Source organism: Chiloscyllium plagiosum, unplaced genomic scaffold (assembly GCF_037043375.1).
Source record: "Chiloscyllium plagiosum isolate Xiang-an unplaced genomic scaffold, Cpla_swu_hap1 HiC_scaffold_45, whole genome shotgun sequence".
Taxonomy (NCBI): domain Eukaryota; kingdom Metazoa; phylum Chordata; class Chondrichthyes; order Orectolobiformes; family Hemiscylliidae; genus Chiloscyllium; species Chiloscyllium plagiosum.
The window spans coordinates 18582635-18596717 of NW_028270183.1; the positions used below are offsets into that span (position 1 = coordinate 18582635).

The 14083-nt window shown below is 45.0% G+C and overlaps 1 protein-coding gene across 1 annotated transcript in view; it reads left to right on the forward strand.

The window, feature by feature from the left end:
• The window catches only part of LOC122546659 (adhesion G protein-coupled receptor E3-like), a 61111-nt gene that overhangs the window by 17068 nt on the left and 29960 nt on the right, over window positions 1-14083 (forward strand). The window contains exons 5-9 of the mRNA XM_087983467.1: window positions 341-460; window positions 2053-2172; window positions 3370-3422; window positions 9147-9242; window positions 10075-10252. Coding sequence (XP_087839593.1) covers window positions 341-460; window positions 2053-2172; window positions 3370-3422; window positions 9147-9242; window positions 10075-10252 — 567 coding nt within the window. The remainder of the gene's footprint in view (window positions 1-340; window positions 461-2052; window positions 2173-3369; window positions 3423-9146; window positions 9243-10074; window positions 10253-14083) is intronic.

Below are 14083 nucleotides of genomic sequence, written 5' to 3' on the forward strand. Positions count from 1 at the left end.
GCAACCTCATAGAAAGATAAGGTTGATGGTTATTGTCTTTTCCCAAGATTTCAAGACGAGGGGGCACATTTTTAAGGTTGAAGGGTGTGTGGGTGAGGGAGTGCTAAGTGGGATGGGAACAATCATAACTGACGTCTGGCACTGGGGATAACTATCAAGGATAGGTGGGATCAGATTCGGAAATCCTACGTGCTGGAGTGGTGGGATCTCAAATTGGCTCATTATTCCAAAATCCATTACAGAGGGGGAGCAGCTATGTGTCTGTGTTTTTGTGTGTAATTTGTGTATTATAAGCATCACATCACAAAGATACAAAATATTCTTCCCTTATTCCCATTAGATCGTGAAATAGGTTTCACTGAAAGGTACAAAACCACTGGGAGTAAAATCACGACATCACAAGCTGAGGAAACCACAGCGACCATTGACGGTTACACAGATATAGGTGACAAGGACTCTGGTAGGTCTCTGCTTTATTCACCTGCATGCCTGAGTGAATGACAGAAATCACTTTTAAAGCTTACTTCGGGGACTGTTTGCAAACAATGACAGTTAACAAGGGATCGCTGTAATATGTGGACAACCATAACTTCCTTCACATGTCAGTAAAACACCTTGCAAACAGCAACACATCATGACATCCCATCAATCGGATATCTCTTGGGTGTCTCAGTGATTAGTACTGTTTCCTCACAGTACCAGGGACTCGAGTTCAATTCCACCCTCAGGCAACTGTTGATGTGGAGTTTGCACATTCTCCCCATCCCTGTGTGAGTTTCCTCCCACAATCCAAAGATGTTCAGGTTACAGTGGATTGGCCATGCTAAATTGCCCATAGTGCCATGGGATGTGCAGGTTGGTAGGTGAGCCATGGGAAATGCAAAGTTACAGGGTTGGTGTAAACAGGATCATAGAATTCCCAGAGTGTGGAATCCAGTCATTTGGCCCATCCAGTCCATTGTGAGACCCTGGAAGAAACCCACGCAGACACAGGGAGAATGTGCAAACTCCACACCAACAGTCGCCCAAGGCTAGAATCTAATGTGAGTCTCCAGTGCTGTGAGGCAGTAGTGTGCTGCCCCATACCAGTGCCCTGGGCAAAAGTGCCAAAATTTTGTTTTAAATAAGGGCAGATAGTGAACAACTCTTTCTTTTCAGCTTTATCCTGCAGGGTGGCATAAGGCACGGGAAACTACGGCACCATGGCTATTGGTCACCAGAGGCAACATTTGTATTTGGTTGACATCTTTGTTGAAATAGTGAGCTATAGGATTTCACAAACATCCAAATGTCCACTCAATGAAGTTCGCAGTAGTGTGAAACATGAATAAAGTAATTCCTATCAGCAAGAGATTTAACAAAAATGTGTTGAGTCGTACGATCAACTCCTTTCCCATTAACACTGTCCAAAAGTCACACAACACCAGGTTAGTCTAACAGGTGAATAGTTATAGTCTAACAAATGAACCTGCTCAACCATGACCTGGAGCTGTGTGATTTTTAACTTTGTCCACCCCAGCCCAACACCAGCACTTCCACATCATAAACAATGATAGAGGATCCAGGCTTGATAAAGGCACCAAATAAATATACTAGATGCTAGAATCCTTAGAATGAACATCATCATCAGTCTTGCTTTTTGGAGTGACAACTGTCAGCATAATACACAAGAGTATTGAATTGACTGCTGGGGTGACACAGTTGTTCAGTGGTTAGCACTGCTGCCTCATGGTGCCAGGGAACTGGGTTTAATTCCACCCTCGGACCACTGTCTGTGTGGGCGTGTGAGTGCTAAGTTGGGGAGGATCTCTCATACCTGACGTCCAGCACTGGGGGATAACGATCCCCAATTTACTCAAGGATAGGTGGGATCAGGCATGGAGATCTGACTTGTTGGAGAGGTGGGATCTCAATTTGGTTCATTATTCCTAAATCCATCACAGAGGGGGAGCAGCTATGTGCCTGTATTATTGTGTGTAATCTGTCTTTATAAGAATAGTATCACAAAAATACACATGTGGTGTTAAAATCATCTTCCCTTATTCCCATCAGATCTTGAAATAGGTTACACTGAAAGATATAAAGCCACTTGGAGTAAAATCACGACACTCCAAGCTGAGGAAACCACAGCTACCGTTGGCCGTAACAAGAATTTAGGTGTCAAGGATTCTGGTAGGTCTCTGCTTTATTCATCTGTATGCCTGACTGAATGATAGAAATCACTTTTAAAACTTGCCCCTGGGAATGTTCGCCAATAATGACACTTAACAAGTGACCGCTATAATATGAGGCCAATCATAACTTCCTCCGCATGTTAATAAACCGCCTTGCAAACAGCAACACATCATGACATCCCATCAGTTGGACATCTCTTGGGTTTCTCAGTAATTATCACTGCTGCCTCACAGTGCCAGGAGTTCAGTTCCATCCCTCAGGCAACTGTCTCTGTGGAGTTTGCACACTCACCCCGTCCCTGCGTGGGTTTCCTCCCACAATCCAAAGATGTACAGGTTATGGTGGATTGGCCATGCTAAATTGCTCAGGGATGTGATGCTTGGGTAGGTTAACCATGGGATACACAGAGTTACAGGGATACAGTGTGGAATCAAGCTATTCGGCACATCCAGTCCATTTTGAGACCCCGAATGAAACCCATGCAGACACAGAGAGAATGTGCAAACACCACACCAACAGTCACCCGAGACTGGAACCAAATGTAGGTCTCCAGTGCTGTGAGGCAGTAGTGCTAACCATTGTACTGCCCCATACCATTGCCCTGGGCAAAAGTCTCAATGTTTTGTTTTCAGGAAGGCAGATAGTGAACAGCTCTTATGTTTCAGCTTTACCCTGCAGGGTGGCATAAGGCACAGGAAACTTGGGCACCATGGCCATTGGTCACCAGAGGCAACATTTGTAATCGGTCACAGTACGCAGGTTGCCACGTTTGCTGAAATAGTGAGCTATAGAATTTCACAAACATCCAAATGTTCACTGAATGGAGTTCGCAGTAGTGTGAAACATGATCAAAACAATTCTTATTAGCAAGAGATTTAACAAAAATGTGTAGATTATCACATATAAAGTAACTCCTTTCCCATTAACACTGTCCTTTCTAATGTGCTCCATGATGTGAGCATTGGATTGCTCAGTTGCCTGGATCTCTTGGCCATGGTATCAATGGTGGGGATGGAACCTCGATACTGGCTGTAGTGGTTCATTTCCTCCTGTTGGTGGAAGGTTGCTCAGGCTAGATTCTGAGTCGTCTCTCTCTCTCAAGTGGAATGAGATGCCTAACGCTGTGATGACTGAAGATTTGGAAGTTTAAATATCCTATTTGTTCTTCAGAGCATCCTTTTAAATGTCTTTCAGATGAGAAAGGAGTAAATATTTCTGCAGACAGCCAGTCTGACTCTGGATCACGGGTAAGAAATTCCCACAGCCGTGTTTGAGGTACTATATCCCTCCAGGCTGATTCCTGGGATAGCAGTAATGATTTATGAAGAGAGGCTGGATCAGTTAGGTCCATTTTCACTGGTGTTTAGAGGAATGAGGGGAGATCTGTTGAAACCTATAAGATTCTAACAGGACTAGACAGGGTAAACACAGGAAGGATGTTACCAGTGATTGCAGAGACTAGAACCGAGGGGTCATGGTCTAAGTATATGGGCTGGGCAATTTAGGACTGAGATAGAGAGAAATTTCTTCACTCAGAATCTGTGGAATTCTCTGCCACAGAAAGTGGTTGAAGCCAAAACATTGAATTTTTTCAAGAAGGGGTTAGATAAAGTTCTTTGGGCTGAAGGGATCAAAGAGAGACTGAGGGGACTGAGTTGGATGATCAGCCATGATCATATTGAATGGTGGAGCAGGCTCAAAGGGCTGAATGGCCTCCTCCTAGTTTCTATGTTTCTATCTTGAAGTCTCATTTTGTGCAGAGTGCAAACCGCAGAATCAGAGGATTGTTACGGTACAGAAGCAGGCCCTTCAGCCCATTGTACCTGCAATAGTTCTTCAAACGCACACGATTACTGAGTGCCAAACTCCAGGCTTTTCCCTGGACAACTCTTGCCCAACATTTTGATCCAAATAGCCATCCAATGTCTTTTTGACTGCTTCAGTTGAACCTGCATCCACCTCCAGGCGGTGCATTCCATTCCCTAACCAGCTGCTGAGTGGCAAAGTTTTTTTTCTCATATCACTCTTGCTTCACTTGCACATCACTTTAAATCCATGCCCTCTCTCATTCTTGTTACCTATTGCAAGCAGGAACTGCTTCTCCCTATCTACCTGATCCATGACGATGGAAACCTCTATCAGGTCTCCTCACAGCGTCCTTCTCTCCAAGGGGAACAGACCCAACTTCTTCAATCTATCCTCATCACTGAAGTTCCTCATTCCTGGAAGTGTGTTTGTAAATCATTCCTGTGCTCTCTCTCCAGTACGTTCACATCTTTCCTACAATGCTCAATGCTGTGCTCAATACAATGCAAACTGAGAAACTCTTGTGATCCCAGTCCATCTTTTACCCTCAGACGTTAACCTGCAAAGATCCATTTTCATGCTTTATTGTCACATGCGCTCACTTGAGTACAATGAAAAGGTTAAAAGTTACCACTTATAGTGCCATCTGAGGTACAACTTACCTAGGTACAGATTCTTCAGCACAAGTTCTTAGGGAAAGAAAATTCGGAAAATAAAGAAACAAAAATTCAAGCATTACAGATCATAGGAACAAATTAGAAAAATATAGAAGTAAAATAGAATCCCTACAGTGTGGAAACAGGCCACTTGGCCCAATAAGTCCACACCGACCCTCCAAAAGGTAACCCACCAGTCCCTTCCCCTGACCAATGCACCAACCTACATATCCCTGAACACTATGGATAATTTAGCATGGCCAATTCACCTAACCTGAACATCTTTGGACTGTGCGAGGAAACCGGAGCACACTCAAGGAGACATGGGGAGAATGTGCAAACTCCCCATAGACAGTCGCCCAAGACTGGAATTGAACCCGCTTACTGGCACCGTGAGACAGCAGTGCTAACCACTGAGTCACTGTGTTACCCAGTGTTCAAATGTTCAGAACAACAGTCATGCCAACCCGATCCATGCCATCACCTTGCCTCCAGTCCACACTGGTGTTATGGACCAGGCCAGACCTCCTCAAAATATTTGACGAGGTAGCCCAGACCTGAACTGTGCGAGTTGTTTTAAACAAGAGTGATGCAGCTGGTCAAAACCCCTTGGATTTTAACAAAACAGAATTTATTTACAGAGTACTGAATGATACGCAAACAAAAGAGAACAGAATACCAAATAACTTATAGAGTCATAGAGCCATAGAGATGTACAGCGCAGAAACAGACCCTTCGCTCCAACTCGTCCATGCTGATCAGATATCCCAACCCAATCTACTTTCACCTGCCAGCACCTAGCCCATATTCCTCTAAGCCCTTCCTATTCATATACCCATCCAGATGCCTTTTAAAGGTTGCAATTGTACTCGCCTCCACACATGCACCACCCTCTGCATGAAAAGGTTGCCCCTGAGGTCACTTTTATATATTTCCCCCCTTCACCCTAAACCTATGCTGTCTGGTTCCAGACTCCTCCACCCCAGGGAAAAGACCTGGTCTATTTACCTTATCCATGCCCTTCATGATCTTATATGCCTCCATAAGGTCACCCCTCAGACTCCAACACTCCATGGAAAACAGCCATGGCCTATTCAACCTCTCCCTATAGCTCAAACCCTCCGACCCTGGCAACATCCTTGTAAATCTTTTCTGAATCCTTTCAAGTTTCACAACATCCTTCTGATAGGAAGGAGACCAGAATTACATGTAATATTCCAACAGTGGCTTAATCAATGTCCTGTATAGATACAACAAGACCTCCCAACTCCTGTACTCAATACTCTGACCAATAAAGGAAAGCATACCAAACGCCATCTTCACTATCCTATCTACCTGTGACCCTACTTTCAAGGAGCTATAAACCAGCACTCCAAGGACTCTTTGCTCAGCAATACTCCCTAGGACCTTACCATTAAGTGCTAAGATTTGCTTTCCCAAAATGCAGTACCTCGCATTTATCTGAATTAAACTCCATCTGCCACTCCTCAGCCCATTGGCTCATCTGATCAAGGTCCTGTTGTAATCTAAGGTAACCTTCTTTGCTGTCCACTACACCTCCAATTTTGGTGTCATCTGCAAACTTATTATCTATACCTCTTAAGCTCACATCCAAATCATTAACATAAATGACAAAAAGTAGTGGACCTAGCACTGATCTTTGTGGCACTCCACTGGCCACAGGCCTCCAGTCTAAAAAACAACCCTCCACCACCACCCTCTGTCTTCTACCTTTGCACCAGTTCGATGTCCAAATGGCTAGTTCTCCCTGTATTCCATGAGATGTAACCTTGCTCACCAGTCTCCCACAGGGAACCTTTACGAATGCCTAACTGAAGTCCATATAGATCATGTCTACTGCTCTTTGTTACTTCTTCAAAAAACTCAATCAAGTTTGTGAGACATGATTTCCCACGCACAAACCCATGTTGACTATCCCTAATCAGTCCTTGCCTTTTGAAATAAATGTATATCCTTTCCCTCAGGATTCCCTCCAACAACTTGCCCACCACCGACATCAGGCTCACTGGTCTATAGTTCCCTGGCTTGTCCTTACCACCTTTTGTAAATAGTGGCACCACATTATCTGCAGTCTTCCAGCACTTCATCTGTTCCAGCAACTTAACGTATTCGAAAAACCGATACGCTAACCCCACTTAATGATGCTAGTCCAACTGTTTGTAACAATTGCTCTTGGCAAAAAGGTAACATCAGACACAGATTCTTACAGGAGAGAGAGATGGCAGAGAAATTTAACACGGAACCTCCTTCCACTGTAGTTGTTTCTTTGGCTTCCCCAGCTTAATCTGACCAGCAGTTCCTGAACAGCCAGACTGCTAAATCCTAAACAAACCAGAGAAGAGCTGAGCTGGGAGAACTGGGTACTCCCATTTCATTGTACAAGTGTTTTTCTTTAAACTTAAAAGCTTCTTCAAGTAGATAAACCCAGATATCTCAGAACCCATGACTTTATGACCCCTCTGAAAAAAATAAACCAAGGACAACATAACCCTTGTTGAAGGAGCAGCATCATCATATCGGGCCTTCAACTTCTTGGGACTGGAAGGCCATACCAGGCTGATACATTGCCACAGGCCATTGAGAGATTGCCACGTCATGCCAAGAAACTGTTATACAGGGTCAGTGCTGAGGCGAAGAGTCTGAGCCTGTGCTGAGACCGGGCTTTTAGATGGTAGTGTTCCTGTGAGGTGTTTTTAGTATTGCTGGCTCAATTCTTTGTAGAGGTCAGGCCAACTTTCTGGGATGCTTTCAAATAACCTGCTCATGGCAGTGAAGCTACAGAGCAACATAGTCTGAGCTGTACGTTTTCCAAGCTCCTAGCAGAGTACAATCACAAGACCCATGAGGTCACAGTTACATCACTGCTTACCTCAGAGGTGTCTAAATGTGTGCTATACCCTACCTCTACATGGAGAGCACTTTACCACACGGTGCTAAGCATTTCAGGTCATTGATTTTGCTTTATTGTTCCACTAACTTTTGACAATTCTTTCTAATACATGTCTTACTTTTAGTTCCAGGAAGTTTTCATGTGGAATTCTTCCCCAAGTTATGTTGTAGGTCTCTTCCCTGTCTTTTCTAAGACTCCCTACCAAACCACTTGTTCTTTCATGCTAATTTGATCAATTTGTGTTTCGCTTTGACAGTTGAGAGTTCAAGCCCTAGTCATAGAATCCCCTACAATGTAGACACAGGCCATTTGTCCCATCAAGTCCACAGCGAAACCCCAAAGAGCATCCGATCTCCCCCCCCCCCCCACCCCCCACACCTACCCTATCCCTGTAAACCTGCATTCCCCATGGCTAACCCACCTAGCCTTCACTTCCCTGAATACTATGGGCAAATTAGTATGGCCAATCCACCTAACCTGCACATCGTTGGACTATGGGAGGAAAGTGGAGCACCCAGAGGCAACCATCGCAGACACAGGGAGAATGTGCAAACACCACACAGACAGTTGGCTGAATGTAGAATTGAACTTAGGTCCCTGGTGCTGTGAGGCAACAGTGCGAACCACTGAGCCACCATGCCATGCAGTCTGAGATGCTTGTTGTATTTGTTCAACCCATCTCATTGTGGTACATTGAAATGTGCTTTACTTCTCTTCTGCTGAAGAATTAATGCCTCTCCTCTCATCCCACCAATTTAAAAAGAAAACATTTTTTTCTTGGCTGTCGCCATAATGGACAAGGTCAGCATTCACTGCCCATCCTTAATTGCCCTTGAACAGAGTAGGGGTTCCTTTGGCTATTTTAGAGGGCAGTTTCAAGTCATTGCTGTGATTCTGGAGTCAGTCTGGATAACAAGTTACAAATAAATTGCTGATACCTTCACAACCACCATTACTGAGAAAGCTTTTCAACTCCAAAATCATTGCTTGAAATTAGACATCATTTGGTGGCACTTGAATCCATGGCTCCAGAATATTAATCTCAAAATTACCAACCCACTGACATTTCCATTATGTCACCACTTCCACCAAGGTGCCCCTGCAGGTGTATTTGGTGGAGGGGATAGTGGAAATGAGGAGCGAAAAGTGACCCATCCTGATGAATATTTTGCAGATGTCCCCACCATTTAAATCTACTATAAGAGCGATAGTTGAAAAGCATGGTGCTGGAAAAGCACAGCAGGTCAGGTAGCATCTGAGGTGCAGGACAATCGACATTTCGGGTATAAGCCCTTCATCAGGAATGTGCGGGAGGGGTAAAAGGGGGCTGAGGGATAAATAGGAGAGTGAGTGTAGGGAAGGTTGCTGGGAGGGTGACAGGTTGATGCATGTGGGGGTGATAGTGTTAGGTTGGAGGGGAAGGTGGAGCAGATAGGTGGGAAGGTAGATGGACAGGTAGGACAGATCAAGAGGGCAGTGCCGAGCTGGAATGTTGGGTCGGATGAGGTGGCAGGAAGGGACATAAGGAAACTGGTGATACACTATTGTGAGCATTCCATCATTTCTTAAGGTGTTCAATTCTTTGTTTTGACAATCAGAAAGCAGCCTCTGTTTTTTATCACTTGATGAATTGGACTAAAGCCTTCGACCGGGAGATACACAACCACAGCTCTCAGGCTGACGTTACAGTGCAGGTGAGCGCTCCTTTACCACACAGAATACTCAGTGGCAAATGTGTCAGACACATCTTCCCAGGACAGCTTCAATTGAAAGAATATCGCAATGTGAAAGTGCCCACTAGCCTTCCTTACAATCCGTTGGCAAGGCCAAAACATTCAGTCTTCCTCAGCTTGAAGTGTCTTTTTATGGTCTGTTGGTACAGCACCTTCTTTGATGTCATATAATCCATGCAGTGTGGAAACAGGCTCTTTGGCCCAACGAGTTCACACTGACCCTCTGAAGAGTCACCCACGTATTACTCCACATTTACCCCTGACTAATATGCCTAACCTACACACCTCCGATGCACACTATGGGCAATTTAGCATGGCCCATTCAATTAGCCTGCTCATCTTTGGACCGTGGGAGGAAACTGGACCACCCGGAGGAAACTCACACTGGCACGGAGAACATGCTAAGTCCATACAGAGGCTGGAATTGAATCCTGGTCCCTGGCACTGTCACGCAGCAGTGCTAACCACGGAGACACTGTTCCACCCTGACAAAGGCGCCATACAAATGCAAGTTGTGGCAGTCACTTTAACAGATCTGTTGAACCCCTGTCTGGAGGTCTATCACACAATTTTGCCATGTTATCGTTTTTAGTTCTGCTCAGGATCAGTTCGCCGCTCCTATCCTGATTGAGACTCAGCCTGTTGTGTGGATATTCGGAGTTTGATTCCAGGGATCTTTCTTCACATGATTCCTAAGTATTGTTCAAGAGAAAGAGTAAACCCGTCACCCCTTGAATGCTCTGAAAAACACAAAAGTAGTCCTTGCTATCTAATGTGCTGGTTTTCTCGACAGAGGGCCATGGAATTTTCACAGCATCTGCTCGGCAATCGTTCCATTTGGAAGGGTCTGGACGTTACAGAGCGGCGGAAAGTAGCCAACAGTTTCCTGCAGGTGATGGGAAATGCTGTCATTGCGGCCACTCAACGTAGCCAGAAGAAGGAAAACATAAAATTGTCAAAGCCCACTTTAGGTAAAAGGCCAGTTTTACCTCTCAGTAAGGACTACCCCAAGTGTACTGCACATCATACACGAAGAACCTACTTCACTTATAATTAGTCATTCCTCCATTTCTAGAGTCTGCACGAGAAACAGGAACTGTAGCAGTCCATTTGGCCTCTCAAAATTCTTCCCCTCTAGTTCATCAGATATGGGTGGTGATGGTGAGGTCAGTGTTCAATGCCCATCCCTAAATCTGCTTGAAATGAGGAGCTGACTGGGGCTGGAGGGTGGGTAAGAGTCAGCCACACTGCAGTGGGTCACACGTAGGCCAAACCAGGTATGGGCAGCAGTTTCCTGATAATTGTTCCCATGGTAATCCCACCATCAACATTGGCCTCCATCCACTCTCAATCTTATCAGAGTGAGCTGAGGAAGGCTGGAAATTCAATCTATTTTTATATGCTCCGACTTACGCTCCATGACCCCTACCATTAAAGACACCAGCTTATGAAATATCCAGACTATTATCTCATCGCTGCCTGTGATGAGTTTGCTGCTGTTGTAGTGATTCTGAACAGGGTCAGCGCATTCGTTCTCAGTTAATCTGCAGATGTCATAAGGACAATAACAGAGCAATGTTGGATATTAATGGTGTCGGGTCAGCCATCTTGGGCTCCTCATTTTCTCTGTTACAATGTCCAATAGACCGAGGTAACTTGTATCTAGTTTCTATCATGTGATCTTGCTTAAGGTAAGAGGCTGACCTTGTTCAAAAACCAAATGACTCTCCTCTACTTGACTCGACCAAGTGGACGCTGTGGATTTCAAACTGAAATGAGGGGCAAAGTCTGAAAAAATGTTGGCGATCACAGCAGGTCAGGCAACATCCATGGGGAGAGAGCAAGCTAACTTTTCAAGTCTAGATGACTTGTTACCAGATCTGATGTGAGAAGTGGAGGAGCCAGCATTTATACAATCATACGAGGTGGGGGGTTGGAGTGCTGGGGGAGGAAGGATATTGATCGTTCAGATTAAGTGATGGGAATGTGAGAATGACAGAACAATGGATGTGTCTAACTGCCAGACTGGAAAGAGCAAACAGTCCAACTGGGTTGGGTGGAGGGGAGAGAGGACATGGTGACAGAGAATGTAACAGATACAACTGAAAGAAAGGGAAGGAATGGGAGTGGGTTCACACCTGAAGGTGTTGAACTCAATATTAAGTTCAGAAGGCTGGAAAGTGCCAATCTGAAGATGAGATGTTGGTCCTCCAGTTAGTGCTGTGATTCAATGGAACACTGCAGCATATCAAGGACGGACAAGTGGGCATGTGAGCAGGATGCTGGGTTAAAATGACCAGGAATGCTGGGACTGGAAGTGATCTGCGAAAGCGGTCACCCATTTATCTCTCCGCCCTGTAGGCTCTCTGCTTCTATTCCTGATGAAGGTCTTTTGCCCGAAATGTCAATTTTCCAGCTCCTCGGATGTTGCCTGACCAGCTGTGCTTTTGCAGCACCACTCTGATTGAAACTCTGTTGAGTACAGGAGTTGGGAGGGCATGTTGCAGCTGTCCAGGACATTGGTTAGGCCACTGTTGGAATATTGTATGCAATTCTGGTCTCCTTCCTATCGGAAAGATGTGAAAATTGAAAGGGTTCAGAAACGATTTGCAAGCATGTTGCGAGGGTTGGAGAATTTGAGCTATAGGGAGAGGCTGAACAGGCTGGGGCTGTTTTCCCTGGAGCATCGGAGGCTGAGGGGTGACCTTATAGAGGTTTACAAAATTATGAGGAGCATGGATAGGGTAATTAGGCAAAGTCTTTTCCCTGGGGCTGGGGGGTCCAGAACTAGAGAGCATAGATTTAGGGTGAGAGGGGAAATATATAAAAGACACCTACGGGGCAACTTTTTCACACAGAGAGTGGTACGGGTATGGAATGAGCTGCCAGAGGAAGTGGTGGAGGCTGGTACAATTGCAACATTTAAGAGGCATTTGGATGGGTATATGAATAGGAAGGGTTTGGAGGGATATGGGCCAGGTGCTGGCAGGTGGGACTAGCTTGGGTTGGGATATCTGGTCGGCATGGACGGGTTGGACCGAATGGTCTGTTTCCATTCTATACGTCTCTATGACTCTATCTGTAGTCCTCACTTTTGCCTCGAAAGTGGTCTTGCAATCTGCATTTGGTTTCTCCAACGTAGAGTAGGCCCCACTGGGAGTGGTGAATGCAATAGACCAGATTGGAGGAGGTAGAGGTGAAATGCTGCTTCACCAGGATGACCAACACTCTAGTTAGTCTATCCAACATGGTGTCAGTGGAGGCTGTCTGAAGGTTTAGTTTAGCTGCAACATTGGAGTGCAACTGTGATAATGTGTGATAATTTCCCACATTATCACTTCAAAAGTGTTTTATTGACAGCAAAATGTGCTTTGGGTCCTGAAGTTGTGACAAAAGTTCCTACCCACCAACATTCTTTTGTTGGGATGTCATGAGAATTTGATATAATTGCTCCATTGGTATAATTGCTTCATTGATGGATAAACCTGACATTAAAAACTAAGGTCTCTTCACTTCAGTTTGTGAAATGGCAACAGGAATTTAAACATTAAGTGTCAACCGCAGTGCTCATGTGACCCAAATATATGATCCACAAAACCCATAGCTTGTTGACCAACAGGATTTGGAACGGATACTTAATACCGTATCACTACCGCTTCTTAATGTCTCATCTCTTTCCATAGCTCTTTTCAACCCAAATTATATCTTGCCTTTCATTTTCAATTCCTAATTAATAATGAAATACCTTATTAAATGAAAAAAATGCACATAAATGCTCCACCTACAGGATTAGGTCAGAGACCTGGAACCCTGCAGTGAGTAACTCAGCTCCTGACTCCCCACAGCCTGTCCACCATCTACAAGGCACAGATCAGGAATATGGCAGAATACTGTCTGTTGTATTGCATTCTGTGTGCCAGCCACAAGCTGCCAACAAATGCCCTTTCTATAATTTATAAATAATCAAGTGGTGAAAATTAAAAACCCCAGAACCATTGCCAACTAACTCCAAGGTCAAAATTTCAAAGGAAGCTAATCAAATTCTAATTAAAATATCATTTTGGGTGCGAAAGGCATGTCTAATATTTGTACAGGATAGACCATTCGAGATTCTTAGAGGTAAAAACAATGACTGCAGATGCTGGAAACCAGATTCTGGATCAGTGGTGCTGGAAGAGCACAGCAATTCAGGCAGCATCCGACAAGCAGCAAAATCGACGTTTCGGGCAAAAGCCCTTCATCAGGAATAAAGGCAGAGAGCCTGAAGCGTGGAGAGTTAAGCTAGAGGAGGGTGGGGGTGGGGATAGAGTAGCATAGAGTACAATAGGTCAGTGGGGGAGGAGATGAAGGTGATAGGTCAGGGAGGAGAGGGTGGAGTGGATAGGTGGAAAAGGAGCTGGGCAGGTCGGACAAGTCCGGACAAGTCAAGGGGATCATGTTGCTGGAGGTTAGAAACTAGGATGAGGTGGGGGAAAGGGAAATGTGGAAGCTGTTGAAATCCACATTGATGCCCTGGGGTTGAAGTGTTCCGAGGCGGAAGATGAGGCGTTCTTCTTCCATGCGTCTGGTGATGAGGGAGCGGTGGTGGACGAGGCCCAGCACCTCCATATCCTCGGCAGAGTGGGAGGGGGAGTTGAAATGTTGAGCCACGGGGTGGTTTGGTTGATTGGTGCGGGTGTCTCGGAGATGTTTGTCAAGGAGAAGCATTTACATGGCGTAATTCACTCCCACAGCTACAAGGTATAGTTCACTCCTACAAGTGTAGTTTATTGCATGATTGCAACAGGAACAGTTAACATGAG